Source organism: Somniosus microcephalus, chromosome 7, assembly GCF_052327205.1.
Source record: "Somniosus microcephalus isolate GS21.2 chromosome 7, FLI_Smic_1.0, whole genome shotgun sequence".
Lineage (NCBI taxonomy): Eukaryota > Metazoa > Chordata > Chondrichthyes > Squaliformes > Somniosidae > Somniosus > Somniosus microcephalus.
The window spans coordinates 259,624,746-259,651,806 of NC_140993.1; the positions used below are offsets into that span (position 1 = coordinate 259,624,746).

Here is a 27,061-nt window from a genome sequence, read left to right on the forward strand (position 1 = left end):
TCAGCCGTTGAAAAAAAAAAAATTCTCAGTGCAGTTCAGTGGGGAATATGCTTCGGATTGTGGGGACAGGTTGGGAACACCAGCAAGAACTTGCTTGGACTCCTCTCGATGGTTGCTGATTTTAATGGACTCTGGGAGCGTGGCAAGAAATCAGCCACGGTGGCTGATGATTTCATCGGAAGCCACATTCACTGAGCCCTTAATGACCAGCTCTTTTCTTTGTGATTTAAAGTTACATAATGATATCGGCTGCTTTTGGACGATTCTTGTAAGTCAGTCTATTTGTTTAATAATTTGATAACCAAATTAAGCATGTAAAAACTACAACGGCATAGTCAGAACAGATGAAGAATGACGCTACAACCCTTTATTAACCAACCTGGTGTAACTGTATATGAGAAAACACAATTTACAACTGATGCTTTTTGACTGTGTCCACTTATTATTCTGTTGTTAATCGTCGATAATCGATAGTAACAGCCCTGCATATACTCTGCTTATTAAAACATACCACAAAGATTATTTGAACGATATTAACATGAGAACATTGTTTTTTCAATAAAATTAATATTGAAGTGAGGCAAGGAACTGCAGTCTGCCTTTATGCTATTAATTCAATCTTTGAAAATTTTTGTAACTGTTATGGGATAAGGATTTGAAAGTATAAATTCTCAACTTGGTTTTTTGGCAATGTATAACAACAACTTGCATTTATATGGCACCTTTAATGTAGAAAACATCCCAAGGCATTTGAGAGAGGAGAAACTGATGTTGAACAGTAGTAAGAGTTAACCAATAGCATAGGCCATGAGGTAAGTTTAGAGAAGGTTTGCAAAGGAGAGAAGTAGCACGGAGAGGTTTAGGTAGGGAGCTACAGAGGGTGTGGAGGGAGGGAGTGGAATGAGGGAGAGAAGGAGTGGAGGGAGGGAGTGGAGTGAAGGAGGCAGAGAGTGGAGGGAGGAAGTGAGGTAGGGAGAGAGTGGAAGGAGGAAGTGAGGTAGGGAGAGAGTGGAGTGGAGGGAGATAGTGGAGGAAAGGAGGAAGCGGAGTAGAGGGAGGGAGGGAGTGGAATGGAGGGAGAGAGTGGAATGGAGGGAGAGAGTGGAGGGAGGGATGGAGTGGAATGAGGGAGAGAAGGAGTGGAGGGAGGGAGTGGAGTGAAGGAGGCAGAGAGTGGAGGGAGGAAGTGAGGTAGGGAGAGAGTGGAAGGAGGAAGTGAGGTAGGGAGAGAGTGGAGTGGAGGGAGATAGTGGAGGAAAGGAGGAAGCGGAGTAGAGGGAGGGAGTGGAATGGAGGGAGTGGAATGGAGGGAGAGAGTGGAGGGAGGGATGGAGTGGAGGAGGGAGTGGAGGGAGAGGAGGGAGGTACTGGAGGGAGTGAAGGGATAGCGGGAGGGAGTGACTGAAGGGAATGGAGTGAGAGGAGGGAGGTACTGGAGGGAGTGGAGTGGAGGGAGGGAGGGATGGAGTGAAGGGATGGAAGGAGTGGAGGGAGGGATGGAGGGAGGGAGGGATGGAATGAAAGGAGGGAGGGAGGGATGGAATGAAGAGATGGATGGAGTGGAGGGAGGGAGGGAAGAATGAGTGCAAAGGAGGCCAGAATCAGATTATTGAAGGTCACGGACTGGCGTGTAGGGCTGGAAGAGGTTGCAGAGGTAGAGTACTGCAAGGCCATGAAGGAATTTGTAAATTATGATAAGGATAATCTATTATTGAACCCAAAACCACATCATATAATATTGCTCAAAAAAAGACATCATTTATATAGTGTAATCTGTACCCTAACGTCTACCTTAATGCTTGACTTTACTTAATAACATCAAATTTACATTTTTAAAGTCTTTATACCCTTGTTTCTCTTCATTATTTCAGCTCTCATAGCTTAGATCATTCTCACGGTGAGTTCCAATTTCTTATACCCTTGAGAGTGTCTATCCTTGCCATGAGATCTAGGTAAGTATTTAGTAATGTGCCCAGGAAATGAACAGCAAGCCCTGTCTGCTAATTATTATTTTTGACCCACTGAAATGTATAAGCTCTCCCTCCACTCTTCAAGAGCAGTAGAGCATCACATCAGACCTCATTTTAAATGTTAAATATTAAACAAATTCACTAAACAATGAACAAGCAAACAATTGGACAGTGATATAATTCAATTTTGCATTTGCAGTAGAAAGTGAAATCTAGACAAAGATTCCTCATTTTTTTTTCAAAACCACATACACTGTAACATAAGATAAGCTCATTCATAATTTGCATTTAAATAGTGACATTAATGTAAAAAAATGTCCCAAGATGCTTCACAGACCTGTGCTTGCTGACCTACATTGTCTCCTGGTCTGTCAATGCCTCAGTTTTAAAATTCTCATCCATGTTTTCAATTCCTTCCACAGCCTCGCCCCTCCCTCTCTCTCTAACCTCCTCCAGCTCTATGACCCTCCCGAGATCTCTGCGCTCCTCCAATTCTGGCGTCTTGCACTTCCCCGATTTTAATCGTTCCACCATTGGCGGCCGTGCCTTCAGCTGCCGAGGCCCCAAGCTCTGGAATTCCCTCCTTAAACCTCGCCGCCTCTCTACCTCTCGCCTTTAAGAGCCACGGAGGGAGTGCAGTGAAGGTTCACCAGACTGATTCCTGGGATGGCAGGACTGTCGTATGAGGAGAGATTGGGTCAACTAGGCCTGTATTCACTAGAGTTTAGAAGAATGAGAGGGGATCTCATTGAAACGTATAAAATTCTGACAGGGCTAGACAGACTGGATACAGGAAGGATGTTTCCTCTGGCTGGGGGGTCTAGAACGAGGGGTCACAGTCTCAGGATATGGGGTAGGACATTTAGGACTGAGATGAGGAGAAATTTCTTCACAGAGGGTGGTGAACCTGTGGAATTCTCTACCACAGAAGGCTGTAGCGGCCAAGTTACTGAATATATTTAAGAAGGAGATAGATAGATTTCTAGACACAAAAGGCATCAAGGGGTATGGGGAGAGCACGGGAATATGGTATTGAGATAGAGGATCAACCATGATCATATTGAATAGCGGAGCAGGCTCAAAGGGCCGAATGGCCGACGACTCCTATTTTTCTATGTTTCTAAGACGCACCTTAAAACTTACCTCTTTCACCAAGCTTTTGGTCACCTGTCCCAATATCTCCTTATGTGGTTCGGTGTCAAACTTTGTCTGAATACACTCCTGTGAAGCACCTTGGGACATTTTACTACATTAAAGGCGCTATATAAATACAAGTTGTCGCTGTTGTGTAATGAAATAAACACTGAGCCAGGCAGGGCAAAATTAGGAGGTGTAAGCTTAGTCAAAGGGATTTTTGTGAGCAGGTTTTTAAACGTGGAAGCAAAGACGAAGAGGCTTCAAATGGAAAGTTCCAGAGTAGGGTCAAGGCAGCGAAAGGCTTGCCACTGGTGGTGGGTGAAGGGAGAGGGGGAGGACGCTCAGAAGGTCGGAGTCACAGGAACAGAGTGTTCAAGAGGGACATTTAGATCTGGAGGTGATTGCAGAGCTAAGGTAAGTGAGCCCATGGAGGCATTTAAGGATGTTGAGCAAGGATTTAAAATTTAACATCTTTTGGGATGGACAGCCAATGTACGTCAACAAGGATGAGAGTGATTGGCGAGCAGGACTTACTGTAGGATAGGATACGTGCAGCAGTGTCTTGGAGTTCATGGACAACGGGAGGCCAGCAAGGAAAACATTGGAGGAGTCAAGTCTGGGGTGGTGAAGGTATGTACAAGGGTTTCAGCAGTAGATGGGCTGAGGAGATGGGATGGAGGCGGGCAGTGTTGTGGAGATGAAAGTAAGTGGTCTTGGTGGGGAAATGTGGGGTCTAAAGCTCAGCCCAGGGCCAAACCAGGCAGCAATGTTGTGAACAGTCTGGCTCAGTCTGAGATAGTGACCTGGGGGGCGGAATAGAGTTGGCATTCGTGGTGGGGGCTGAAAACGATGGCTGATGTTGAGCTGCAGAGAGTTGTGACTCATCGAAGACTTGATGTCAGATAGGCAGTCTGACAGCACAGAGGCAGTCGAGGCTTTGAGAGAGATTGTGGAGAGGTAGAGTTGGATGTCGACAGTACACATGTAAAGCTGACGCCTTGCCTCCAGTTGATATCGGTAAGGGGTAGAATTCAGATAAGGAAAGGGAGGAGGCCAAGGATAGATCCTTGGGGAAACTCCAGAGGTGCTGGTGAAAGGTAGGGAAGAGAAGCCATTACTGGAGATACACTGACTATATTTGGATCGGTGGGAATGAAACCATGCATGGGAACTCCTATGGAGCTGGAGGACAGAGGAGAGGCGATGGAGGGGGTTAGTTTGGCCAACTGCTGTGTAAAATTACAGGAGGGCAAGAGGAGATGATGCATCCTGGTGACAGTCACAGAGGATGTCATTCATGACTTTGGCTAGGATATTTAAGTGATATGAAAAGGGTAGAAACCAGATTAGCAGGATTCAAACAGAGAATTAGGGAGAGATGGACTCAAAGCAAGGTGGGGACAATAATATGTTCAAAGACCTTAGAGAGGAAAGGTATGTTACGTATGAGACAGTAATTGGAGAGGATGAATGGGTCATTGGTGGGTTTCTTGAGGAGTTGGGTGATGTTGGCAGTTTTGAAGGGGAGAGAGACAGTGCCCGAGGAAAGAGAATCTCGTTGATGAAGTCAACTAGCATGCGAATCAGAAAAGCGAGTTGAGTGGTCAGGAGTAGAGTGGGAAGGGAATTGAGGGAGTAGAAGTTGGGTCCCATCGATGAGATGACACTGGGGAGAGCAGTGGGGCGGGAATAGAAGAAAAGCTGCAATAAATGCCGGCCTTGCCAGCGACGCCCACATCCCAGGAACTAATTTTAAAAAAGGTGGGGTTCAGGCTAGGAGACTGGAAGGAGGTTGGGGGGTGAGAGAAAGAGAGGAAACCGGGGAGACTGTCTCAATCTTGGAGGCAAAAAAATTCATGTGTTTTTCTCGCGGTGTTTGAGGTGAAGGAAGAGGGGGCAGTGGAGAAGAGTTTAATGAGGTCATGCAAAAAAAGGGTTGTCCTTGTCCTTCAAGGTGATCCTGGATTAGTTGCCAGTTTTAGCTGAGAAGAGTGAAGCACAGTAATTCTTGACGAGTTTGAGCAAGATCTGGTGCTTGATAGCCCAGCCAGGTTTGCTTGAGGAACATTCAAGATAGCGCCTCTCTGTAGCAAGAAAGGACATGGGCTGCACCGGGGTATAGGGCTGGGAGACAGTGACTGATTAGCTGGGAACAAGGACGTCAACAGGAGAGACAAGGGAGAAGTCAAGTAACTTGACAGTGGCTGGGGAATCTTGATGAGGTGAGGGAGTTGAGAATTTAAGAGTGAAGTTGTAAAGGAGTTGGGCAGAGTCTATTTCCATGGGCAGGTGTTGAGAATAGTGGGATCAGAGGAGGGTGGAGGGACGTGAGTTGTAAGGGAGAGGAAGAACTGGTCTGAGATTGCTTCATTGGAGATCAATACTTCAGATGCAGAGAAGCCACATGAGGTGGGGAATTTGTGTGAAGGATGAGTTGAGAAAGGACAGAAGGGCAATGAAGGAATATAGGGAGTTAAGGTGTAGATTGAAATCTCCAAGAATGAAGAGCTGCAAGGTGCAGCGTCTAAGGCAGGTTGGGGTGGGGAGAGAAGGGCGAACATCTTGGAAAGGGAGTTGGTGGGCAGTAAACGACAAGGATTTTAAATGAGGCGTGTGAGAGATGAAAGAGGCTGATGTGCTCAATTTAGGACAAAGTGTCAGGGGAGGTGGTTTAGGAGTGACTTGGCAATGAAGGCCGCTATGAGAAGAGGTGGTGGAAAGTGTAGCTAAGCGGGGAGGCTTCTGTTAATGTGTAGGACTTGCTGGCTGTAAGCCATGGTTCTATCAGTGTCAAGATGTCAATCGAAAACAAGGTTGTAAATGGATAGCATAAATATCATACAGACCATAATATACAACATAACCCAGTGTAATACAATATGCACTGTCGCACTACATGGTATAGCACTTAATCTAATGTAACGTAACATATGACACTGCATAATATATTTATGTAGCTAATAGATTATATACACATTAATACATACCTCATACCTTAATCTCATATTTACCACGTTATAATAAGGAATATAAAAGTGAAATTAATAGGATAAAGCATGTAATAAAATACAATGTAATAGACAATGGCCTAGAAATTGGCTCACTTACCACCACGAGTTTTCGCCACGATCCAGTCTAAAAATGGCGGCCGCCACTCTAACACCCTTCTCTGGTACAGGACTTGGCAGCCGCCATTTTGGTGAGGGCCTTAGAATTGCCGATAGCTGCGCTGGCCCAGGAGATGTAAATTAAGAGAGGGTGACATCACGCCGACTTAACATCACCTCAGCAAACTTCGAACTCAGCGCTGAGTTCAGCGCTGGGTCCTAAGCTCACCATGAAAATTCAGCAGACTCACAGAGGCGCTGTCAGCACCTCTTAAAGGGACACACACATCTTTCAGGTAAGTTTGCATTTAAGCTTTTGGACTGGATTCTTTTAATTTTATTGAAGTAGTGGCTTGCTGCAATAGATGTTAAAAGTTTTGTAAGTGTGCATGGAGTGCAGGGAGTGCTGCTGGATGCTTGCAAGGCCTTGGATGGTAAAGGAAGGCCTTTGAGAAGACAGAAAATGCTGAAATACTCAGCAGATCAGGCAGCATCCATGGAAAGAGAAACAGAGTTCACGTCTCAGGTCGAGATGCTGCCTGACCTGCTGAATATTTTCAGCATTTTACACTTTTATTTCAGATTTACAGCATCCGCTCGTAGAGGGAAGAGGAAGACGCGGAAGAGGAAGACACAGAAGAGGAAGATGCAGAAGGAAGGATGCAACCCAGACAGCCCCTTTCTGGCTGGGAGATCTGGATGGAATCATCCGCCTGCAGTACCAGTGACCACAACCCCAATTCCCTTTTCAACATTCATCCCACACCTTACCTTCCCTCTGTTACTAACCATCACAGCGTCCTCTTGGCCACAATGCTGAAATAAAAGCCACCACAAAGCAAACTTTCCAATCCAACTTTATACATCTATCCATCCAATATGACATCAAGAAATCAACTCATCGTCCTTATGCATTCCCTTAGTGACTGTCCTGAGTGTGACTTTGTCTATCCTACTGATGTCACACGGTGCTACCCCAGTGGATGCAGCATGGCTGGTGGAAGGCAGCTGACTTTCAGTGGGGGACACTGCAAATGGTCTTGCTGGTCGACCTTGAGGAGCTGGTGGCTGGGAGTGTGAAATCAAGTGACAGTGTTGTTTCTTCTTTTTCTTTTTCTTCTCTCTCAACCACTGGGTGGGCAGGCTGCATTTCTTGGGTGTGTGAAATGAAGAAGACACAAGGGTGCAGTTGTACTGAAGGGAGGGTGTGAAAGCAAGAGGGACTTGCAAGAATGAGGATAACGTATGAGGATACCCATCTTGTATCCTTTCAGCCCCGCCCCTGCCAAGAATGGCCTGCACCGTCTTCTCCAAGGGGGTGGGGTGAAGCCAGGAATGGGAGGTACAGATTGTTGGTAGGTAAGTGATGGAGGGGAGTGGGGGGAGGGAGTTGTGCATTGAGCAGTGTGTGAGGCTAGTGGTGCAGTTGGTAGGGGACGGCTTTTGAAGATGCATTCACTGACCTTGACCACTGGTCTAAGGTCATGAAGCATCTTTGGGCACTGGAGCCAGGTGGTGGGGGCGACACTGCTGGCAGTGACGACCTCGGTGATGTGGTCCCACATCATTCTTTCTGTAGGGCCTCCTGGCCCCTGTGGGTACAGGACCACTCTTGCAGTGTTGACCCCCTGCACAAAGCTGGCGTGCTGCGTGCAAGACCCTGGGTGCCCCTTCCCTGGTTTGCTGAGCCATTTGTGTTAGCGCTGAGGCAATTTTCCCATTTTTTTTTTAGGTGCGGAAGGGAATTCAGCTTTAAGAGCTAAAGACTCCCATTCGGGAATTCTTTTTGACGTTAATTTTTTTGTGGGAAGGCAGTTGAGCTGTAAGGGCTACAAACTGCCTATTTTTACAGCATTTTAATTTTTTTAATTTCAGAAAGCATTGCCCCTTTAAAAATGCTTTCCGAAATCACAGCCTCGCTTTCAGAGAGTCTGTTCTAGCTGCAACAACGCTTGTGCCACACCACATTGGAGCCTCCTGCCCAGACAAACGCCACCAGGACGGCGTTCCACCGTGAGTTAAGCGCTGGGCTAATGATAATTAGTCCCCAGTGCCAATTTTTCGGTCCTGCCAGTGCCACCATTTTCGGCGGCCGTTAACCCCTGGTGGGACCGGCGGCTTTTGTGGCGGCCATGAATTTCCAGGTCAATGTAACTTAATACAAAAATAAAAATAACAACAGAAAACGCTGGAAATACTCAGCAGCCGGCCAGGGCACCATCCGTGGAGAGAGAAACAGAGCCAACGTTTCAGGTCTGGGACCCTTCTTCAGAACCATTCTGATGAAGGGTCCCAGACCTGAAACGTTGGGCAGGATTTTCATTGGGCCGTGGAGGCAGGATTGGAGGTGTGTGGGGGGTTAAAATCCCGAAATCGGGGGGCACGAACCCATCCTGCCCCCAACCCGCCTCCATGCCAGTTTCAAAGGAGGCGGGTACCCGACCCGCACTGGGAGCCGCCTCCCCGAGGCGGGAAGGGGATTAGTGCCAATTAACTGCCTGTTAACAGGCAGTTTTTAGCCTAATCCCTATTTTCATAGCTGAAGTGTGGGATTCCCGACAGCTCCAAACCACACCAAGTTAGCGAGGCGGACAGTCGGGCTGAAGGGCTTGGAGGGGTCGAGATGTCCAGTGTTCAGGTGAGTGATGGGTGCATGAGTGCAGAGGTAAGTGTGTTTGGTGTGTTTAAAGTGTTTAAAGAAGTCTTTACTTACCTTTACTTACCTTTACAGCCTTCCTTCCTTCAGGTCTCGGGAGTCCCTCATCTCACCGGCACAGAAAGCAGAATGGCCGCGATCTGTCAAAAATTGCAGCATTCAGCTTTCTGTTCCAGAGAGATCTCTAAATCATCCTGAGAGGAAGGAATTAACTTGGAGTACAGATTGTCAGTGTTTGACAGCTTCAAACAGCTGTGAAACGCTGATATTTCATCTGTCAAAAGGTCTTGACAGATGAAATGTCAATCTGTGACGTCACCTGTTGCCGGGTGGCCCTTAATTGGCCTGCTGAGCCCGCTAGGTGGGCTCAACAAGGTCAAGCAAGTCAAAATCGCGTGGGTTGGCTAGAACTCGATGGAGGCGGGACGACAACCCCGAAAGTTGTAGTCCCGCCTCCTACCCACCTCCTCAATGAAAATCCAGCCCGTTGACTCTGTTTCTCTCTCCACGGATGCTGCCTGGCCTGCTGAGTATTTCCAGCATTTTCTGTTGTTATTTCAGATTTCCAGCATCCGCAGTATTTTGCTATTATATTAATATAATAAAAATATATGCATATAATGCAATGTTACACCCCAATATGCCATTTTATCTCGTGGTAACAACGTAGCGTAATGTATACTACTACAACAGCTCGCATTTATATCGCGCCTTTAACGTAATAACATGTCCCAAGGCGCTTCACAGAAGCGTTATCAGGCGAAACCGAGCCACATAAAAAATATTAGGACAGGTGACCAAACACTTGGCCAGAGAGGTAGGATTTTAAGGAGAGACTTAGAGGAGGTGGAGAGGAGGAGAGGCTTAGGGAGGGAATTCCAGAGCTTAGGGCCTAGGCAGCTGAAGGCACGGCCGCCAATGGTGGAGCGATGAAAAATAGGGGATGCTCAAGAGGCCAGAATTGGAGAATAGCATAACATGTAACCCAATGTAACATAACATGATAAGTTAGCACTCAAACTATAATACAGTATAACAGATACACATGTATACAACCATTGTTCAAAGTGTAATTGTAATTACCCCAATTTTAATATGCACTTAGAGAATTTATGGTATTCATTGAAAATCTTAAATAACTGATAGTTTTATCTTTCTGTTTGTTCTAGATTTGTTGGCATCAATGCATCGGACATCAACTACACTGCCGGCCGATACGATGCTTCCCTTCAACCTCCGTTTGACGTTGGCTTTGAAGGGATCGGGGAAGTGGTAGCCCTGGGTTCGAGTGTCAGTGCCAACTATTGTGTGGGCCAACCTGTGGTCTATATGAAAGAAGGCGCTTTTGCTGAATACATGATTGTGCCGACCAAGAGAGCAATCCCGGTGCCATCCATCAAGCCCCAGTTTCTTACACTACCCCTCAGTGGCGCAACGGCTTGCATTAGCCTCCAGGAGCTTGGCGAACTCTCCGAGGGCCAGAAGGTTTTGGTGACAGCAGCTGCCGGCGGCACTGGCCAGTTTGCTGTCCAACTAGCCAAGGCAGCTGGTTGCCACGTGATTGGCACCTGCTCTTCGGAGGAGAAGGTTCGCTTCCTGAAATCAATAGGCTGCGACCGTCCCATTAACTACAAATCCGAGGACACCGCCGCTGTTCTTCGAAAGGAGTACCCAGAAGGGATGGACGTGGTTTATGAATCGGTGGGAGGGGACATGTTCAAAATGGCCGTCAACCACCTGGCTGTCAAGGGACGCCTTCTTGTCATTGGCTCAATCTCGTCCTATCAAAGCTCCTTTGGAATGAGGGACCCGAGTGTGGGCAACCTGCCACTAAAGTTACTCCAGAAGTCCGCCAGTGTCCGTGGGTTCTTCCTGCCCCATTACAACTCGCACTATCAAGCCAGTGTGAGGCGCTTGTTGCACATGTACGAGAAAGGTGAACTGGCGTGTGAGATCGATCAGGGAGACCAGGCTCCCGAGGGCAGATTTATAGGGTTGGAGTCTATTTACCGTGCTGTTGATTACCTTTACTTAGGAAAGAATATTGGAAAAATTGTGGTCGAGTTACCTCAGCCGGTGAGCGCGAACATGTAATGATATGTTAATGTATGAGTAGTGTATTCCAAAAATAGGGGCAGAGGCTTAATTAGCGTAAAGGGCCTTTCATAGTTCGGGAAGGATACACTTACAGGGCCAGGGGTTTATCCAGCAAATGGTAGATGTTTAAACATCTGCCTCTTCAGAAATTATAAACTCTTGGCTTATAACACTTTCAAGGATTCTTTAAACACATTCATCTGTTATCCATCCATTATTTCAATCATGTCTGCCTGTACAAAAAAAAATGGAAGAGCAACAATTAATGAAACCTCCTGCAGAAAGTACAACAGAGGGCCTTTTTTTGAGATTTGATAATGCACAGCAACAGCTCAATTTGAACCTCAGTTCTCGCTGATAGAGTGGGACGATAAATCAGCTGTGTTATTGCATTGAAAGTGTTCATGCAGTTTTGGTAAAGTGGATTTATGACGGCATAATGTGAATAAAAGAGTGAAGTACATCACAGTGAAATTTGACAAAAAGGAAAAGCTATGTGTGTGAATCTCTGTTGTGTTTTTAAATTAGCTCCATTTTTGCTGATTTCATACACTCTTCTGCAGGAAAATATCCATACACACAGTACATCTGGGTCATATCTTCATATGTACATAAACATATTGTGCGCGCATACACAATGGGCAATGTAAGTTGGGAACATTTAAATTCATAATTTTTATTTGTAAAGCACAATCTATGCAATGCTACATTATTTGGGCCAAAATCTATTAAGGTGGTGGCTGAAATATCAAATAATTAAATGATGAGCTAGCAACATTTTTAATGATCAATTAATTCCTAGCGGGTCGATCCACTTAAGGGTCCGCCTACCAAAGAGAGGCTAACTAAAATTGGTAAGACGTATTTCTCTCATTGAGCAGGCTAGTGTAGCTAGCTGCTAACTTTGATGCGCGACAAAGCAATTTATATGGTAAATTGTACCAAATAATGGTTCTAGTGAGTGTTATGGCTGCTCTGAAAGGAAATGTCACGGTAAATAGCTGCCAAATTATGGACTGTGCTGTAGTGTCACAACTGCGCTAGAGACAAATAGCACAACAGGCTACTGCCAGCACCCAGCATGACACCAATGAGTTATAGAGAAGAGGAGCAGCGTGATGTGATGCTCTTTGTACTCTTATTATAAAGGAGGGTTACTGTTTGGGCCTGATATACAAAGCAGATATGTGCGACATGGAAGCTGGAGTCGTTTCGATGTTCTGCTGTGTGGTGTCTGAAGCAACGTAGCTACTAAATAGTCCATCATGGGGTTTCAGTATGCAGAATACCGTTTGTTGAATAAAATATATGTCTCTGGGTTAGCTACACTTTTACATCTTTATCTATTTCACAAAAAAAAATAGAATGCCATCGATTTTACTTAAACGGGCACTACCGCTACGCTTGGAGAGGAAGAACAGCCACACATAAGTATTCATCGCGATCACGTCATTTGAAAAGATGCAGTGACATTTTTGTGATACAACAACGTGCTTTAATGCGATTTACATCCTCGCACGGCAATATTTTTAGCAAACGCGAATAGTTTAGCCAAACCTAAACAGACAAATGGGGCTGAACATCCGCAATCCTTCTGGGGCATTTCCCCTTTCAGCAGGAGAGCGCTGGAAAGGTTTGGGAATTAGGCTGGGTCCCATGTGTGGGTTGCTGTTGCTGTTTGCGGGAGCTTGCTGTGCACAAATTGGCTGCCGCGTTGCCAACATTACAACGGTGACTACGCTTCAAAAAAGTACAGGAAACTTTTTATCCAGCACCGACGGGACCGGCGTGTTGCCAGTTTATCAAAAAGTCCGGATTACAGAGATAGGAGAGCCCCGTACATGGCCACAGATCCAGGCGTCCCTGTTGCATAGCAACAGGTGCAGGAACCCCAGTTACACGGCCACAGATCCAGGAACGGCCATTAATATGAAGTAAAACTTACCTGAACCTACTCCTGAATTTTGCCGGTTAACAGAGATTTCCGGTTATTTAGGTGCTGGTGAATCGAGAGTTTCCTGTACTTCATTGGCTGTAAAGTGCTTTGGGACGTCCTGAGGGCGTGAAAGACGTTGTATAAATGCAAGTTCTTCCTTTCCTTGTCTGGCTTATGGTACAGCACGTGGTTTGAAATGTTGCAATTTTAATTTTGGTTCTTTAGCTGTTAGTTTAACAACATAAAAATTAATAAAACATGTTCATTAATATTAAGGGCGTTATGTTTGCTTTCTGCCCGATTTGTGAGGTGAAAGCTCGACCCCTGACCTTTCCCCCTCCCCCACTCAGCTGTTGATAGGTAGGTTGATAAACGTACAAGTTGCACACACGCCCGAGATATGCCATTCCCCACCCCACACCCTCCGAGTTATTTGCATTTAAAAAGTTACGTCCCGAAGCTCAAGAATTACAGAAACACAGCTTCAGATTTTTATTTGAATCCGCTGGGAGTGTTATCGACAGATAGCATCTGTGGAGAGAGAAACAGAGTTGCTCCCCTGCAGATTGGCTCCAGGATCTTGTTTTCTGAGTCAATTCAGGGTTGGTATCAGATGTGCTGAAGGGCGTTCTTTAGTCGAATGCATCCTCTGAAAATTCCTGAATCTCTCCTGTGGGGGTAGATATTCATCCCGGGCGGTGTCGATAAACAGGCGGTGTCGCATCGGCCGCCCGTTACACACAGCACCTGACGGTCAGTTCTATTGCGCTCAACGGAACTGAACATCAGGCGCTGCGTATAACGGGCGGCCGACCCCGACACCGCCCACAAGACGAATTTCCAGGCTGTGAAGTACACACAGTAGATGCACGGGTGATGTGCTTTAGACTATTAGTCATGTTCAAAATTCAAAAACAAATGGACAGAAACACTAAGGAGGCTTTAGTGATGCTTGCTTTTAATTTTTCACAAATGAAAAAGCATTTTTGGCAGTTAACAACGTGCAAGTTCCAAAAGACATTCAGTACTCGAAAGGGTTCATCTGCGTCGTTTCATTTCAGTGATGTGAAAGGTTGCTGCACCAAATGCATTGAGGGGTAATAATGCATTTGCTTTTGTCAAGTAAAAACCTGAAAACAAATTGTGTGATAGAAGTCTGTTTTTTGGAAATAATTTTGTTTAACATAGAGGAATGAAAAATTAATAGTTCATAGATAAAACCTGCTTTGGGTAATTGGCCTGGTCAGTTTTTAAATGCCCTGACAGTAAAAGGGACAACTCATTGCGGGGTGGGGGCGGGAGCAAGTGTATTATTTCGATTTAAAACTCATGCACTTTTTCCTACTGCCCATGCCAGCGCGAGCGAGAGAAAACAAAACAGTGGGACCAAAAGCATTTTTAGTGTTAACTTAAGGCAAATGCTGGTGTTCTCTAACAAGTATAATGTGTACCTGTGAAAAACCACAAATGTATCGAGAGGTCAGATTTTCACTTGCAATATGGATGTCACGTGTTGCCAATGGCTGAGACAAAGGGCTGGATTTTGCAGGGGGTCAGTTAGTGCGATCGGTGGCGGGTCGGCTGGGAAAGTGTTTTTTTCCCCCAGCGGGTCAGGACCCCGCTGTGAACCCGCCGCCATGTGCCTTTCCCCGATGTCAGGTCTGTCAGCGCTGAACAGACCCAACATGCAGCGGTGGGTTCACAGTGGGGGACCCAATTCAGGTAATTAGTGGCATGTTTAAAGCCACTTAGGAATGAATTTCAGCTCACCTTCTGCATTTGACAGCTCGCCCACAGGTTTCCCACTGTTGCTACACCACATCTGTCAAGCTGAGGCGGGAGTTCAGTGGTCATTGAATCAGCTGTTGAGTTGACGGCTTTAAATGTACAGTAAAAGCTCCCACCTTACAGAGATAGCTACCCTCAGCCACAAACTCTTCCTCACTGCATTTCCACAACAGATTCACCATGCTGCAAGTCTTTACACAAGTCTCCATCTAATCTGACCTCATTACCTCTCTCACCATTGACAGATTGCTTCTGTGCTCTTTACTTCACCTGCCATCTATTCCATCAGCATGGGTGCCCTTTATATTCTCTCACCTTGGTCCTCAGAATCCCACACCATCAGTCCCAACTCCAGCATCACCAGGCACACCAGCAGCACCAACAATAAAACCAACCTTCTCCGCAATCAGCTGGTGCTGCACAGGACAGAGGGCATCAGCACCCGACCACATTGCTGCCCAGGAGGACAGGAATGGCCTCGCCATGGCCAGATTTACTTCACTTGACGCTGTACACCCTGGCTGCCACATGATGCACCAGGTTGGCACCACCCCACACCAACACCTTAAAGCATCCCTACAATGCCCAAGCTATTCCTTTCACACTCATCACCATTGCGGGGGGTACCGTTATGTCTCACCATTCACTGCAACTCACTAAGCCACTTCCAAAGATGAACACAAATCTGTCCAAGAACGCAAAGTGTTGAAAATAAAGATTTCAATGTTTGACAGCACATTACCAGAAACTTTACATGAACATTGTATAAAACATCCAAGTGCCTACCCTTGTGTGTTGTCAGTTGATATGATTGCATTAGGATGAGGGTGAGTGTGAGGGGTGGCTAGTGAGATGGGGAAGTGATAATGTAGATAGAGAGGGCTGGGTGGAGGTGCAAGGTAAGTTGGTGTGAGTAAGGATGTGCAGGAGTAGGGTAGGGAAAGCAGAGTGATGGGGATGTGATGAGAGGCACAGCAGGATGAGGTTGAATATGGCTTTGCAGTAACATTTCATGATCTACTGAGATCATTGAAATGTTTACGGCACTGTCCCCAGGTCCTTCTTACAACATCCCTGCTTGTGCCCTCCTGTGCCATGCACAACCAGGCTGTGTTGGTCTCCTGGGGAGGTCTCTTCCACCCATGGGATGGGAAGAGAACCTCCCTGCATGCTGGAGAGCCTGGGTGCAGCCCTGTGCCTTTATGCAATGATTGTCAGTGTTTGCAGCACCTCAATGCTGTGGAACACTGACAGCACAACTGTCAAAATAAAGTTGGCCATGGTCCCTTTAAGGACACTGGCAGATGACGCGTCATCAAATGATGTCACCAGACCTGCTTCCTCTAATTGGCCCGTGAAACACACTGGGCAGGCTTAGCGAGCCCAATCGCGGTAAATTCATTTCTGAGACTGGGATGGAGACAGCAGCGGGATCGGGACCCGTCACCAACATCGCCCGCCACGGACCCGCCGAGGTCAGCAAAATCGCGGCCAAAGTGTCGCAGGATTTTCAACGTGTTTTAGCTAATGGCAGGAATAATCATTGTGCTGGAGAGTAGTGCTCCACTAGAATTCACACACCAGAGCGCGTATTTATAGTGTGTAATACTTTAAAGAAATATTTAATCAGCAAATAAATCAAAAGCAACATACTGCAGATGGTGGAAATCTGAAATACAAACAGGAAAATGCTGGAAATACTGTGGAGAGAGAAACAGAGTCAACGTTTCAGGTCGGTGACCTCTCAAAAGAACTGTAAGATGTTAAACATTTTAAGCAAGCACAGAGCCAGAGAAAAGTTTTGGGGGTGGGGTTGTTCTGGGGGGGAGGGTTGGAAGAACAATGGAAAAGGTCTGTAATAGGGTGGAAGGCAGGAGTGATTAAATGACAAAAGGGAAGATGGTGCACGGCAATAGGGAAGATGGTGCTCTTATTAACATCTTCCAGTCCCGATGAAAGGTCATCGACGTGAAACATTAACTCTGTATATCAGCAATTGGTTTTGCCAAAGATTGAAAAGCTCAACTGCTGCACTAAACATAGAAACATAGAAGATAGGAGCAGGAGTAGGCCATTCGGCCCCTTGAGCCTGCTCCGCCATTCAATGAGATCATGGCTGATCATCCAAATCCTGTCCCTGCTTTCTCCCCATATCCCTTGATCCCTTTAGCCTTAAGAAATATATCTAACTCCTTCTTGAATATATTTAATGAATTGGCCTCAACTGCCTTTTGTGCTGATGAATTCCACAGGTTCACCACTCTCTGGGTGAAGAAATTCCTCCTCATCTCTGTCCTAAATGGCTTACCCCTTATCCTTAGACTGTGACCCCTGGTTCTGGACTCCCCCGCCATCAGGAACATCGTTCCAGCATCTAGTCTGTCTAGTCCTGTTTGAATTTTATAAGTTTCAATGAGATCCCCTCTCATTCTTCTAAACGCCAGCGAATATAAGCCCAATCGACCCAATCTCTCCTCATACGTCATTCCTGCCATCCCAGGTATCAGTCTTGTAGTGTATGTAACTGTTCTACCTTTAAGAGAACTATTGTATGTAACCGTCCACCTTTAAGAGAACTATTTTAGGTGTGGCACTACTTTATCTTGGCTGCTGTATACTGTAATACCGACGGTGGCCACACCGGTATATAAGTGCTGTGTCAGGATTTATTGGGCAGATTCGCCCTGACCTTCGAATAGTAAAGTCCTGTTAAAGTTACTCTTGTAGTCTGTGTATTAATTCGCCATAATACCTACAGACTTTACAGTGGCAACGAGTTCGATCTTACCCTGCGGCAACAATACTTCCGAAGCAGTTAACGAGCGTCGAGAAGGGGCACCCGCCCTCGTCGTTCTGCTGAGAGAAAACTCGTGTCTGCAGAGCAAGGAAGAAGGAAGAATTCAGACACGAAGCCTTCCATCAGCAACAGGCACTGATTGTCCCTTCTGCCACGGTGGTGAGTGAGCCGATCAGCACGAGAAGCAAGTCGGCCACGGTGACTGTGAGTAAAGGGAAAATAAAAAAAATAAACGGAGGATAAGGGCGGTGAACTCGACCACGGTCGGGGGGAAGGAGCCGGACAGAAGTCGGGCCCAGAGGCGCTGAGACTGGGGCAGCGTGGAGCACGGAAGCCGCGGTACAAGCGGGCTGGGAGACGCAACGGCGTCGTGAGACAGCTAGACCGCGACCGGCGAAAAAGGCCGGGCAGCTACCGAGGCCACGAGGCGCTGCGACCAGGATCGTAAGGCGCGGGAAGATATAAAAATAAATAAACCGCGGTGAACTCAGCCGCAGCCGGGGAGGAAAGCACCGGACTGCGAGAGGGCTGGGAGGCGCGATTGGAGTGAAAAAGGCCGGGCAGCGACCGAGGCCACGAAGCGCTGCGACCGGGATCGTAAGGCGCGGGAAGATATAAAAATAAATAAATCGCGGAGAACTCAGCCGCAGCCGGGGAGGAAAGCACCGGACTGCGAGAGGGCTGGGAGGCGCGATTGGAAGCCGCTGAGGGAGAGACAGAGCCCGAGCGAGCGGGAGAGACAGAGCCCGAGCGAGGGAGACTGAGCGAGATCCAGCCCAGCGGCTGAAACTGTTCGCCGTCAACGGGTTGTACCCAGCGCCGGTTGCCCTGCCGAGAAAAGGGAACAAGGAACGCACTGAAGCCGACGCGCAGGCTGCGAACCCCGAAAGCCAGCGGTCGTCACCCGAGGGAAAAGCTTACCCCTCCCGCCAGGGGAAGAAACGCGGGAAGCCGCCAGTAGGCGGGGAAGAAGACAGAAGCGGGAAACCGCCATTTTGAAAGTGGGCGGGGAAAGAAGACAAGCGCGGGAAACCGCCATTTTGAAAAAAAAAAGTTAAAGAAATATTTCGTTGTTGTTTCTCAGGAAGAGTGTGAAGATGCCTAAGCGTAGTGACATCAACGGTTTCGATTCCGATGTGGAAGATTGGGCCACGTATGTAGAACGCATCGAGATATATTGTAAGGTCAATAAGATAGCAAATTATGACAAAGCTCTAACCTTACTAAACTCAATGGGTGCGAAGACATACGGGTTATTGAAGCATCTTCTATCACCAGCTAAACCGACGGATCAGTCTTTCGCTAATATTGTTGCTGTCCTGAAGGATCATTTTAACCCCGCACCGCTGATGTTAGCGGAACGATCAAAATTTTACGTGAGAACGCAACGAAAAGAGGAAAGCAACGCGGAGTACCTGGTTGAACTGCGTAGGCTAGCAAAATACTGTCAGTTTGGGGTAAATCTGACAGAGGCACTGAGAGACAAGTTCGTGTGCGGGATGTCGAAGGAAGGAACACAAAAACGACTGCTCGAAGAGAACGATCTTACACTTGATAAGGCTGTCCTTATTGCAGCATCGCACGAAGCCGCAGCGAGAGGCACGGCGGAAATGCAGCGGAAGACAGCGGTACTCAGTGTGGATCAAATGACTTCGGGTACAACGAAATGTTATCGTTGTGGGAAGACAACACACGACCAGAACCAATGCTGGTTTAAAAACCAGGAATGTAGAAAATGTGGCAAGCTTGGTCACATAGCTAAGGTATGCCGGTCAGGAAAGAAGACCAGCAATAATAAGTCACCGCAGAAGAAGTACAGAAAGGTACATAAGGTGACTGGGAAGAGTCCAGATGAACAGAATTCGGACTCAGACTCCAACAGCAAGGAACTGGGTAGTCTGAGGATTCACAATGTGAGTAAAGAAGCTGACCGACAAACTATCTGGGTCACACTACAGATTGCAAAAGTCCAAGTGAAGATGGAAGTGGACACCGGATCGGCGTTGACGGTCATGAATAAGCAAGATTACAAAAAGTTATTCAAACATATTCCCCTTATGGAATTGGAGCAGTACTTTCACACAAGTTACCAAATGGCTCGGAAAGGCCAGTCGCATTTGCGTCCCGATCATTGACCTCCGCTGAGCGAAATTATGCTCAGATAGATAGGGAGGCCCTCAGCCTTGTGTGGGGAGTAAAGAAATTCAATCATTACCTGCAGGGCAAGAAGTTCACATTACTGACAGACCACCAGCCGTTGGTGTCCATATTCAACCCTAACAAGGCTGTTTCCACTATGACAGCGCAAAGGCTACAGAGGTGTTCCATGTTACTTGGGGCACACCAATATGACATCGAATACAAAAGGTCCAAACAGCATGGAAATGCTGATGGGTTATCGCGCCTACCGTTGCCAGTAGTAGAAGAGGCGGCTACAGTGGACCCGGTAGAGATGTTCCACTCATCCATAGTGGAATGTCTACCAGTAACAAATTCGATGATCGAAAATGAAACAAGAAATGACCCGACTCTCTCACGAGTCTACGATTTAACAGTGGAGGGATGGCCAGCACATGGCGAACCAACGCTGCCCGCATTTTCGCAAAGAAAAGAACAGCTGTCAGTGTGCTGAGGAACCTTGATGTGTGGATCTAGAGTGGTGATTCCACCCAAACTTCAGCATAAGGTGCTAAAGGAGCTTCACGAGGGGCATCTGGGTGGAGTGAAAATGAAGAACCTAGCAAGAGCGTTTGTGTGGTGGCCAGGTATTGATGGAGACATCGAAGAAATAACCAAGAGCTGTCTAGGATGCCAGAAGGTCCAAAACGCGCCACCACAAGCTCCTCTGCATCCATGGGAGTGGCCCTCATCTCCTTGGCAAAGGGTACACGTCGACTTTGCTGGTCCATTTATGGACTCAATGTTTCTAATCGCGGTGGATGCACACTCCAAGTGGCCGGAGGTAATAAAGATGTCCTCCACCACCACGGAAAGAACCATCACAGTATTAAGGACCATATTTGCCAGGAATGGGCTGCCGGAACAGATCTGTTCTGATAATGGACCGCAATTTGTGTGCGAAGAATTCAGGAAGTTCTAAAAAAGGAATGGGGTCAAGCACTACACGTCAGCCCCATACCATCCCGCCACCAATGGATTAGCTGAAAGGTTTGTCCAGACCTTCAAGAAGGCCATAAAGGCCATGGGTAATGAAGACATCAACCTGCAACATAAGGTAGATAACTTCTTGTTGGCGTACAGGAATGCAACACATGCGGTCACAAACCAAACTCCCGCCATGATGTTTTTCAATTGAAGACTAAGAAGCCGGCTGGATTTGATTAAGCCAAACGTCAGAAGGGACGTAGAGAACCGGCAATTTCAGGGCATGAATGAAAGGCCAACTAGATCCTTTCAGATAGGTCAACAAGTTTTGGCCCGGGACTACCGTACCGAGAAATGGCAGCCTGGAACTATTGGGAAAAGACTAGGGCCGCTGATGTATACCGTGGACATTGGTGACAGCATAATAAGGCGCCATGTTGACCAGATCATAGGGTCATCCACAAAGGACCAACCTACTCCACAACCTTACACGGCTAATGTTGAAGCAGAGATACCCAGAGCACCTACCTCCGATCTGGTAATACTGGAATCAGATGAACCTGACACTGTCCTTCAAGCCGAATCGACCTTGCCAGAAGAAACTACTACCCCGCCGAAAACTACTACACCACCGAGGCGTTATCCGGACAGAGTCAGGAAGCCTCCAGAGAGACTGAATCTGTGAACTGTTTTGCATAAGTTGTATATATGTTATGATGTTATGTTAATGGGGAATAAGTATGTTGTAAGCTAAAAAGGGAGGATTGTAGTGTATGTAACTGTTCTACCTTTAAGAGAACTATTGTATGTAACCGTCCACCTTTAAGAGAACTATTTTAGGTGTGGCACTACTTTATCTTGGCTGCTGTATACTGTAATACCGACGGTGACCACACCGGTATATAAGTGCTGTGTCAGGATTTATTGGGCAGATTCGCCCTGACCTTCGAATAGTAAAGTCCTGTTAAAGTTACTCTTGTAGTCTGTGTATTAATTCGCCATAATACCTACAGACTTTACAAGTCTGGTGAATCTTCGCTGCACTCTCTCCATGGCAAGAACATCCTTCCTCAGATAAGGCGACCAAAACTGCACACAATACTTAAGGTGTGGTCTCACCAAGGCCCTGTACAACTGTAGCAAGACATCCTTGCTCCTGTACTCGAATCCTCTCGCTACGAAGGCCAACATACCATTTGCCTTCTTAACCGCCTGCTGCACCTGCATGCTTACCTTCAGTGACTGGTGCACAAGGACACCCAGATCTCGTTGCACGTCCCCTTCTCCCAATCTATTGCCATTCAGATAATAATCTGCCTTTTTGTTTTTGCCACCAAAGTGGATAACCTCGCATTTATCCACATTATACTGCATCTGCCATGCATCTGCCCAATCACCCAACCTGTCCAAATCATACTGGAGTTTCTCGGCATCCTCCTCACAGCACACACGCCCACCCAGCTTTGCGTCATCTGCAAACTTGGAGATATTACATCTAGTTCCCTCGTCTAGATCATTAATATATATTGTGAATAGCTGGGGTCCTAGCACCGATCTCTGCGGTACCCCACTCGTCACTGCCTGCCACTCCAAAAAAGACCCGTTTATTCCAACTCTTTGCTTCCTGTCTGCCAACCAGTTCTCTATCCAAGTCAATACCTTACCCCCAATCCCATGTGCTTTAACTTTACACGCTAATCTCTTATGCGGGACCTTATCGAAAGCCTTCTGAAAGTCCAAATACACCTCATCCACTGGTTCTCCTTTATCTATTCTACCAGTTACATCTTCAAAAAATTCCAGTAAATTAGTCAAGCACGATTTACCTTTTGTAAATCCATCCTGCCACTGTTTGTCCGATCCTGTCACTGTTTTCCAAGTGCTCTGCTATTACATCTTTTATAATGGACTCTAGCATTTTCCCCACTACCGATGTCAGGCTTACGGGTCTATAATTCCCCATTTTTCTCTACCACCTTTTTTGAATAGTGGGGTTACATTAGCTACCCTCCAAATCATGGGAACTGTTCCAGAGTCTATAGAATTTTGGAAGATAACCAGCAATGCATCTACTATTTCTAGAGCCACTTTCTTGAGTACCCTAGGATGTAGATTATCAGGCCCTGGGGATTTATCGGCCTTCAATCCCATCAATTTCCCTAACACCATTTCACTACAAATACTGATTTCATTCAGTTCCTCCCTCTCATTAGACCCTATGTTCCCCGACATCTCTGGGAGGTTATTGGTGTCCTCCTTTGTGAAGACAGAACCAAAGTATGTATTTAATTGGTCTTCCATTTCTTTGTTCCGCATTATGGCCTAGAAATTCAGTATAGCCACTTTTGGGGCGGTAAAGTCGGGCGGCCGCTAAAGTTTGCGCCCGGCGCAAAGTCGAGGCCACTTCGCCGATATTCAGTAGCTTCGCCCTAAGAGTTTGCTCGAGCGCTAAAACTGGCGATGCACGACTATCGTTAGGCGCTAAGCCGGCGGTGCTGAGCGATACCGCCGAGGCCGGGCGCAGCGCAGGTGTGGTCATTTCTTGATTGACAGCAGACACCCTGGCGCCGGCCAGCTCTTAAAGGGGGAAGGGTCGAGTTGGTCTGCTGCCACGCCCTGGACACTGCAGCCCTCCAGCTAGGCCTGAACACTGCTGCTGGACCCAAATAGCACCTGAAAGGATGGAGAAGGCCCGTGAACGAGCGCAGCGCTTCTCAGAGCATGATCTGAGGGTGCTGGTTGGCGCTGTGGAGAGGAGACGCCATATCTTGTTTCCGGACAATGGGAAGAAGCCGGCGGCCAGCGTCTACCGGAAAGCCTGGAGGGATGTCGCCAACAGGGTGACATCCAACAGTGAGGTCCCCAGGAGCTCTGTACAATGCCGCAAAAAGCTAAATGACCTCACCAGGATTGTCAGGGTGAGTACCCTTTCCAGTGTCCTCCTCATCCTTGCATGTGGACCTCACATTATGGGCAAAGGGACCTGAAAGCCCTAATGGCCAGCCCTCATGCAGCAGCTATGGGACAGTCATGAACATCAATTGCACATTCTGCACTTAACACACTGGCCAAGCTATTCGACCATGGGAGGCAGTGCACACAAGATCAGGGCTACACACTGGCCAGGCTATTCGACCATGGGAGGCAGTGCACACAAGATCAGGGCTACACACTGGCCAGGCTATTCGACCATGGGAGGCAGTGCACACAAGATCAGGGCTACACACTGGCCAGGCTATTCCACCATGGGAGGCAGTGCACACAAGACCAGGGCTACACACTGTACTTAGAGGCCGTCCTTTCTCTTGCAGGCCAAGCCGGACAATAATAAGAGGAGCCGGACTGAGACCGGGGGAGGCGGACCCCAGATCCAGCAGCTCACCGAGCTGCAACAGCACATGGAGCGCATCATGGGTGCCCGGGTGATTGGCCCCGTTGCATCTGGAGATGCCGACCCTGTTCTGGGCACCAATGGTAAGGACATCACCTTTTGGACCTCTCTCGTCCCACTTGCGCATCAGATCTACATCCTTTGCCACTGTCCGACCAATGCGCTGAATGCCACCACTCATGCCTCCCTCGCTGACGCCCTCTCCTCACTCTAAAGCTACTCTTGTGCCTTCCTGCTTTCAGATGGTGAGGAGGAGGTCCCTGAAGCTGCCAGTGACAGCCCCTCAGAAGAGGAGGAGGAGGAGGAGGAAGAGGAAGGCGGCCCATCAGGGGAACCCTCAGCCGCGGCAAGCCATGCCAATGTAGGGGACACGTCTTCCCTGGAGGGGAGCCTGGGGGAAGTGTCGGAGGGGAGTGTAGCTCCTGGGACCAGCGGCCTGCAGCAACGCGGGAGGGGGGTGGAAGCTCAGCGGCCTTCTCCCCAGAGGGGGGAAGGGTCGGAGGGGAGTCCAATTGCTGGGCCCAGCGGCGTCCAGCAACGCAGGAAGGGTCGGGCAGCTCGGCGGCCTTCTCCCCAGAGGGAGAGTCCGGCCTCCAGTCCGGAGACAGTCACCGCTGAGGAGCTGCGCCTCCTCGAGGACATGTCCGCGGACTCGGAGCGCCGGCACACGGAGCTCATGGGGGTAGTGGCACGGATGCCTGAGGCCATCGAGTCCCTGTCTCGGAGTGTGACCAAATTCGGGGCCTCACAGGCCACGAGTTTGGCGGAATTCGGGGCAGATCAGGCAGCGAGTCAGGCGGAATTCGGGGCAGCTCAGGCAGCGAGTGGCCAGGTGATCAGTGGTGCCGTGCAGTCACTGGCTGCTCTGATGCGGTCACAGAACAGGGCAACACGGGCACTCACTGCTGCCACACTCGCTGCGTCAGCCAGGCATCGCCAGGGCACCCGCCGCGCTGCAGCAGCACAGCAGTCTGTCCCTCGGCAGATTGCTGCGCATGCTGCAGTGCTGGCCCGGGCGAGTGCCAGTGTCTCAGGCGACCAGCGAGCGCCTGCCATCCGCCAGCTTGCCCCCATTCCTCCAGCCGCCACTGCCACTCCCCCAGTGGAGCTGCCACGAGCTGCTGCAGCGACTGATGCTGCCCAACCACAGCTGCAGCATTCACCAGCTGGCCCCTCGAGGGCCAGACCTCGTCTAGGCCGACCCCCAAGGGCATCTGCCGTCACGACATGTGCCCCTCAGGAGCCTTCGCCCAGCCTTGCAGCAGCCACTGGGCTCACTTTGAGGAGGAGCAGCAGGGCGTGCAGGGGCCGCAAAAGTTTGCAGAAGGCATCGCCCTCGCGGGCCACAAAGTAGAGGGTGTGCCCAAATGTTTTGTTTTTTGGAATGGGTGTTTTGTGAAGGCCGAGGATGAAGGCCATTTTTGTTTACATCTTTTGTTAATCCTCCCCAGGTTGTGGGAGTGAGTCGTGTGTGTGTGTTTTTTGGGGGTTTCGTCTGTTTTTGGTTTTCATGTGGGAAGGGCCCTGAGTTTGTACAATAAACCATTTTCTTTATTCAGATTGTCCATGTTTGATCTTTGAAGTGTTTGTTGCCTTAACCGGCTGAGGGCTTGCGGAGCGGCTGCAATCATGTTCTTTCATTGGCACAAGCCATTCCCTGACAGGGGGCCTAGAAGTGACGTTCAATAAGCCGCCGACGGGCGGCCCTTGGACCTTCTGCCTCCCTCCTGGGCTAGTACTCCTCCTCCTCCTCCTCCTCCTCATGCTCCTCCTGCTCCTCCTCCTGAGGTGGTGGTCCAACGTGAGGTGGCAGTGCCTGAGTCCTGCGGATAGCCAGGTAGCGCAGCATGCAGCAAACGATGACGAATTGGGAGACTCGCTCCTGCGAATACTGGAGGGCTCCACCGGAGCGATCCAGACAGCGGAACCGTTGCTTCAGGACGCCGATTGTTTTTTCGATGATGTTCCTGGTCTCTTGATGGCTCTCGTTGTATGCCTCTTCAGCAGGGGTCCTGGGCACGCGGAGCGGGGTCATGAGCCAGGTACACAAAGGATAGCCTTTGTCCCCGATAAGCCATCCTCTTGGGTGAGGCTGTGCCTGGAACATGTCAGCCACAGTTGTCTGTCGCAGGATAAAGGCATCGTGGCTGCTGCCTGGAAAGCGGGCATTGACAGCTAGGATGCGCTGCCTGTGGTCACACACCAGCTGTACGTTGAGGGAATGGTAGCCCTTCCGGTTGCAGTAATCCTCGGCATGCTCCAGAGGTGCCCGCAAAGCCACATGCGTGCAGTCAATGGCGCCCTGCACCATGGGGAAGCCCGCTATTCTTGCAAATCCCACTGCACGCTGCTGCTGCTTGTCCAGGGTCATGGGGAAGGAGATGAATTGACGTCTCCTTCTGAAAAGGGCATTGGTCACCTGGCGGATGCAGCAATGCACGGCGAACTGGGAGATGTTAGCGATGTCCCCAGCAGCGGATTGGAAGGAGCCGGTGGCATAGAAGTTCAGAGCCACCGTCACCTTCACTGCCACCGACAGAGACGTCCTGCACCTCAGCTGTGGACGCAGATCTCTGTGAAGCAGCTGGCAGATCTCTGCAACCACCTCCCTTCTGAATCGCAGCCTCCTAACACACTGCGCGGCAGACATGTTGAGATAGGAGAACTGCTGGCGGTATTCCCTGAGTGGGTAAGGCCTCCGTTGCCGACGCCTGTTGCCCCCTCTGCGTCTAGCCAGGGCTGCCACTCTCTCACGGCGTCTGTGAGCCCTTCGGACATAATGCTGAAACTCAGCGTTGGCACCCAATGCAGCCCCCATAATATGCTGGCAAACACTGAGATCTCAATGAAGGCAAAGAGAATTGCAAAGCTCTGGCCTGAAGCCAAAAATACCTGTCCTAGTGTTGGGCCAAAGCAGTAAGCTCTCTTCCTTGGTCTCGCTCCAAAAATCCGTTGCACAAGAGTGAGTGCTGCAAAATGGCTGCCCTTTATAGTGCAGGGTAAGTGCCCTTTAATTTGCGCTCCCCGCGGCCCGCCTCGGCTGTGAACCGTTCCACTTCACAGTCGTTCGGGCCGCC

The 27,061-nt window shown here is 48.5% G+C and overlaps 1 protein-coding gene across 3 annotated transcripts in view; it reads left to right on the forward strand.

The window, feature by feature from the left end:
• The window catches only part of LOC147115257 (prostaglandin reductase-3-like), a 60,335-nt gene extending 48,877 nt beyond the window's left edge, over positions 1 to 11,458 (forward strand). For all 3 annotated transcript variants that reach the window (XM_085993650.1, XM_085993651.1, XM_085993652.1), the window contains one exon: positions 10,040 to 11,458. In XM_085993650.1, the coding sequence (XP_085849776.1) occupies positions 10,040 to 10,964 (925 nt within the window). In that variant the 3' untranslated portion in view covers positions 10,965 to 11,458. The remainder of the gene's footprint in view (positions 1 to 10,039) is intronic.
• Positions 11,459 to 27,061: the final 15,603 nt, after the last annotated feature.